Source organism: Lathyrus oleraceus, chromosome 6 (assembly GCF_024323335.1).
Source record: "Lathyrus oleraceus cultivar Zhongwan6 chromosome 6, CAAS_Psat_ZW6_1.0, whole genome shotgun sequence".
Taxonomy (NCBI): Eukaryota; Viridiplantae; Streptophyta; class Magnoliopsida; order Fabales; family Fabaceae; genus Lathyrus; species Lathyrus oleraceus.
This window is the reverse complement of record NC_066584.1, coordinates 2,302,577-2,308,592: the sequence shown is the minus strand read 5'-3', so window position 1 is coordinate 2,308,592 and position 6,016 is coordinate 2,302,577. Positions and strand designations below refer to the sequence as shown.

The window sequence follows — 6,016 nt, the reverse complement described above, 5'->3', positions numbered from 1 at the left end:
CTACACTCTATCAACTGTTTTAGCATGAAATTGAGAATTAATTTAACCCACTTTAAAAGCTATAAACTATTTTAAAAATATATATGTCTTCAATTTTTATTCATGATTTCTGTTTTCACATATAAAATTAAGAATTTAATTGAAATACACTGACAATGTAAAATCATTTACACTGTCAGTTAATCATAGCCGTTGGATGTTAAAACAAGTTTGACTTTTATTTTAAAATTCTATAAAATAATGCAAACGGGTGATGGTGATGAATCAATTGTGTAAAATATTTTACACTGATAATGCATAGTAATTAATCTCTAAAATTAAAATTAATTAGATATAAAACGGCAAAAACTTTATATAATTTGGGGCTGATGGAGTAATAAACTAGTGTTATAAAACATAAAAGCGATTTCAAACATATGCTTATGCTACAAATTCTAGTTTAACTTCATTCCAATAATTATATACTAGTTGAACAAAATGTTCAATCTTGTTTGTACATTGAATTTGAAGCTGCCAATAGAGCACCTCCAATACCAGAACCATCTTTTGAATGTTCTATCACCACATTGTTTGATTTTTCTGTCCCTAACAGCTCCTTTACTGAATCTTGCAAGTAAGTCCTATATTGAGGATAATTTTCATACAGACCCCCATCAATGGCAACAACGCTTCTCTTTCCAAAGATATCACCTTTTGAGTCCTCTTCCATTTTTTGCAGAATTCCTACAATTCCTGCCCCAGCTAAGCTACCGCCTCGCTTTACAATCGTGTCGCAAACCTCTAGAACTGCTTTTCTTTCAGTTAGATTGGATTCAACCTGAAGGGAACAACAAGTGAATGAAAAGATAACAGAAAATTAAAAATTAATGATTGAGATTAAAACTAAGGAAAAGGTTTTTCTTTCACATTTTAGTGTCATGAAAGAATAGTTCAAGAAGTTTACCCCTGCTTTATCATAGAGGAGGGACCCGACAATTTGTAAATCGCCAGAATCATCCTGATGCATGGCGCATAGATCGGGAGTCCTGATATAGAATGACACTAGTTTTAACATCACCGAATTCTATCAACAATTAGAACTCATAGCATATCTAGTGTATTTGCTAGCAATTATTTCTCCTACTATTATATGATTTGAGTTGCAGAATTAAACTTTGGAGTTAAAATGTACCCGAGTATGAACGGCGTAGACAGTTTTTGAGAGACAGAACTTCCAAACAAATCATCCTCTTGAGCCATATTGAGTAGCACTCGTCTCGCAATTTCTCCTAGATACATTCCTGAGATTGTCTTCTCAAAGATCTGCTCAATGATATGAAAAGATTACCATTCTCATTGCCACTCTCGCAGAAAAATTCTTGAGACAGTGCAGAAACTTACCTGCTGACCGGGATTGATGCTAGCAGCATCCATTTCTCTATCAAACACGGTTAAAGGTAGACCATTTGAGAAAGCCCCCCACTCAGTACTAATGATCTGAATCAATCAAGCAATGTTTTATTTTTCACATTCATTAAGATAAGTTAATTCATGAACAAAATTTAAAATAAAGTGTGCCACTCTTAGTTACTAACCATTTTACCAGAAGAAGAAACATGGCCTTGTAATTTCGGAATGGAACTTATCTGCTCGACATAACAAGCATTGGTTCCAGTACCCAAAATAACAGCAACCTTAACATCATTATCATAGTATTCTGCTCCGGCTAGTGTGCCAACAGTATCATTAACCTATTAGGTAAACAATCACTAAAATCATACATACCCATACTGCATTTTGTTAAAACTTGTATGAAAAGCTTGAATTTTGTTTAAGAGATTGAGTACTACGATGAATGTAGATATCACGATTCACGAGCCTAAACAACATACCAGAGCAGAAACTCGCATATCTAGTCGTTGTCTTTCCATAGCCTCATTCAAACAAACAACCACATCTCTTCCTACCTATATGAAAAGTTTGAATTCTGATATAAAATAGCACGTGGCGGTTAAGATTGAAAAGAGTCAAAGAAAGAAACACATACAGTTCCAGAGACAGCAAAACCCTTAGTCCATTTGATTAGTATGCCAGAATCAATAGATGTTTGTTTCACAGGAAATGAAAATGTGAATCCAATCTCTCTCTTCCTTCCTGGTGGAAAATGAAATTTACCATCCTCTTTCGCTACAAACTTAGCTAGCCCCAAAGCAATGAAGTCAAACAGTTCCTACTTATATTACATCCCAATCATTAAGATAACAACAAAGCTTTAACATGCAAAACAAACAAAATAGAGGGTGCTATCATACACATCGATACTAATAATTTGAAAAAAAAGTAATAAATTGAACTTAATTTCACATGCGTCGGTGTCAGACACATTGTCATGTATCCGACACTAAACATGTCTTTGTTCAAAGGTGTCGGTGTTATAGATACCTCGGATGTAGCGATCATGAGGTCATGAGGTATAGAAACTTGTTCAAAGTGAGTGGAAATAACACGATCATCTTTGCCACCTAACTCTACTCTCAAGACACGAAAGTTTGTTCCACCAAGATCCAATGCATAAAACAACCCTTTCTCATTTCTATATCGAAACAATTATGGATCGATCATCATGATGAAGTGAAATAGTAATAAGCTAAGAAAGAAAGGAAAACAAACATATATACCCGGTGGGAAGAGTGTGGACATAAGTAGGTATCATGGGAAGCCCGGACCCGTCTACGGAGGAAAGCCCGGCCCGCATTTCAGAAGACATGGTATCGGCCACGTGCTGAAGAAGGGGGAGAGGAGTGGCACACTCTTGTTTCAGCTTCGTTAATAATCTCTTTTGTTCAATTGAAACCTTGCTGGATCGGAGGGCCGTCGTTGACCGCCGGCGGGATCGGGGAAGAAAGGGTCCCACGGCGGAGGTGACGGTAACAGAAACAGACATGTTTAGCTTCTTTTTCTGTGTTTACGACTTTGATTTCATGATGGACCGTTCGGTTGTAAACTAACTCATATATATATATATATATATATATATATATATATATATATATATATATATATATATATATATATATATATATATATATATATATATATATATATATATATATATATATAATTTTTTATTTTGTATACGTAAGTAATACAAAATGTATACTGTTTTTGTTACTATATTAATTTTCAAAAATTAATTTTGTAAAAATAAATTTAGTTGTCAATATTGAAGAAAACTTATAAGTATGATTTTTACTATTTTTTAAATAAAAATATGACAGTATATATTTTTATTAGAAATTACATACATTTATGAGAAAATTTGAAAAGCTTGTTATATTTTTATTGAAAAATAATAAAAATAATACTTAAAGGATTGTATTTAAGTCTTCTCTAAAAAAGTGAATTTATTTTGCAAAATTGATTTTATTAAATATAAGCCGAATGCAAAGTAGTTTATATCGAGATACATTACATAAAAAAAAAGAATAATAAATTTTAATACAAAAATTACATTTTAACTCAAAACTACAAATTATAATGTTAGAATCATTTTTAAAAACGAAATCAATTTTAGGAACAATAACTGTAGATCAAAATCAAATAAGTATATTAAGAATTAACTATGAGAACTTCAAACATAACAAAAATAAAGTAATTTATATTTTGACACATTCACATAAAAGTAAAGTTTACACCATGTTAAGCATAATCCCTCGATACTAATATCCTGTTTGTATACATATCACAAAATTATTAGTTTCTAAAATTAGTGACTATTCTTAAATACTAGCACAATCTTAGGAGTGTGACTAGCTCAACACAATTGTATATATGTTTGCATTTTTTTATCAATAGAAATTATCATAAACTTATTCAATTTTGAGTTTTCTAAGTTGGCATCAGAGCAACATCCTCGGTTTGTTTCAATTTAGGTATTACAACTTTTCATTATGGCAATCCTTGGTCTTACCCATAGTCAAAGGTTGTAGGCTCGATAGATAAATGCTAGGTACAAAGCAGTGTCCTGATGAATTCATTTCAAATGGTGATTCAAGTAAAACATTGAACCCTACCTTTTAGGATCGTCAAGCTTATGACCAACGATTACTTGGATATAGAGTGTTATGACTGCAGACATTGCAACCTAATTTTTTCAATGTGAAAATTCAAAGCAACTTTTGGAGGAGGACAAAAGACTGGCAGGAGCCTGCACAAGGTCTCGAATCACCTATTTGAAATCAGAATTTCATAGTATAAGGGAAGGTGAAATGAAAATGCAAGATTATCTGACCAAAATGAAAAATATTCATGATAAGCTCAAGATTGCAGGAAATCTCATTCATAACTCAAATCTTATCATTCAAACTCTCAATGGGTTAGACTTTGACTATAAGCCTGTGGTTGTCAAACTTTCTTACCAAAACAATCTCAACTGGATTGATTTATAATCTTGACTATTGAATTTTGAAAGTAGGAATAAGCAACTCAACAACCTTAACAATCTAACACTCAATGTCTCAGCCAATGTTGTCAACAAATCTTACTACAAAGGAAACTAGAAGTCAAACATGTCTAGCCCAAATGTGAACTAGATGGACGCCAACTTAAGAAGTTAGAGAATATGCAGAGGTAGAGGCAGGACTTCTAAGCCAACCTACCATGTTTGCTCAAAAATTGGTCACACTGTAATACAATGTTTTTATAGTTTTGGTAAATCATACTTAGGACCAAACAACTCAGTAGATTGTGACAAGAAAGCACAACATAATATTTTTCTTAGAGCACAAGGAACTGATCAGGACTATGAATAATATTTTGACATTAGGGCAAGCAAAGCAACCATGTGACACATCAAATTGACAAGTTTAAAAACTTAACTAAACATAAGAACTCTGTTAATGTTGAAAATAGTGAGAAATTGAAAATTATGGCCACATGATCTTCTAAACTTAAACCTCTCAACTTACATGATGTTTTGTATGTGCCAATATTACCAAAAACTTATTAAGGGTGTCTAAATTGGCTGCTGACAATAACATACTTGTTAAATTTGATAAACATTTATGCTTTATGGAGGACAAGTTCACTGGGAATACAATACTAAAATGGGCATTTAAAGAAGGCTTATATCAACTTTCAGAACTTGGAAAGGACCCAAGTGCTTCTGTGTCTGTCAAAGATAATTGGCATAGAAGACTTGGTCACCCTAGTAGTAAAGTCTTTAACAAAGTCTAAAATAATTGTAATATGAAAAATTCACCTAATGATCAATTTAGTTTTTGTGAGGCCTTCCAATATGAAAAAAAATGCATCTCTTACCTTTTAAGTCATCATCCTCCCATGCTCATAAACCACTTGAGTTAATCCACACTGATGTATGGAGTCATGCACCAATAATATAAAAAATTTGTTTTAAATAATATGTGCATTTCATTGATGATTTTAGTATATTTACATGGATTTATCCCGTGAAACAAAAGTATGACACTATTCGGGCCTTCACTCAATTTAAAAATACGGCAGAAAATAAATTTTACAAAAGGATCAATATAACCAATGAGATGGTGGTGGTTAATATAATCTTGTGCAAAAAATTTCCATAAAAACATGCATACAATTTAAAATGTCTTGTCTCTATACCTCTCATCAAAATGGAATGGTTGAGAGAAAACATTGGCATATGGCAGAGTTTGGACAAAATCTACTTTCTCAAGTTAAAATGCCTCTGCATTATTGGTGGAAGGCCTTCTCAACTACAGTGTGCCTCATAAATAGGTTACCATCACAAGTTACTCAAAATGAAAGCCCTTATTCACTAGTATTCCATAAGGAATCTGACTACAAATTCCTAAAGCCCTTTGGGTGTGCATGTTATCTGTGTCTCAAACACTATAATCAACACAAACTTCAAATCCACACAACTAGTTGTGTCTTCCTTGGCTATGGTTATTCTCACAAAGGATATAAATTCATGAACTCTCATGGAAAGATATTTACCTCCAAACATGTCCTCTTCAAGATTTCATGATGGACTTCT

General features: G+C 32.7%; 1 protein-coding gene across 1 annotated transcript; it reads right to left on the bottom strand.

Moving 5' to 3' along the window:
* Positions 1-327: 327 nt before the first annotated feature.
* On the bottom strand, positions 328-2,990 carry LOC127093468 (hexokinase-2, chloroplastic). Its single transcript, XM_051032402.1, has 9 exons — positions 2,658-2,990; positions 2,422-2,572; positions 2,027-2,209; positions 1,872-1,946; positions 1,575-1,730; positions 1,381-1,476; positions 1,172-1,302; positions 944-1,025; positions 328-817 (listed from the first exon to the last, which is right to left on the bottom strand). The coding sequence occupies exons 1-9, from the start codon at positions 2,921-2,923 to the stop codon at positions 482-484; spliced, it is 1,476 nt and encodes a 491-aa protein (XP_050888359.1). The 5' UTR covers positions 2,924-2,990; the 3' UTR covers positions 328-481.
* Positions 2,991-6,016: the final 3,026 nt, after the last annotated feature.

Bases quoted from the DNA above. Each gene is read 5' to 3' on its own strand.
- LOC127093468 (XM_051032402.1), bottom strand. From the start codon at position 2,923: ATGTCTGTTTCTGTTACCGTCACCTCCGCCGTGGGACCCTTTCTTCCC. The intron at 2,210-2,421 runs GTATCTATAACA...TAATATAAGTAG, and splicing joins TCATGATCGCTACATCCGAG to GAACTGTTTGACTTCATTGC. The intron at 818-943 runs GTAAACTTCTTG...TGTTCCCTTCAG, and splicing joins TCCTCTATGATAAAGCAGGG to GTTGAATCCAATCTAACTGA.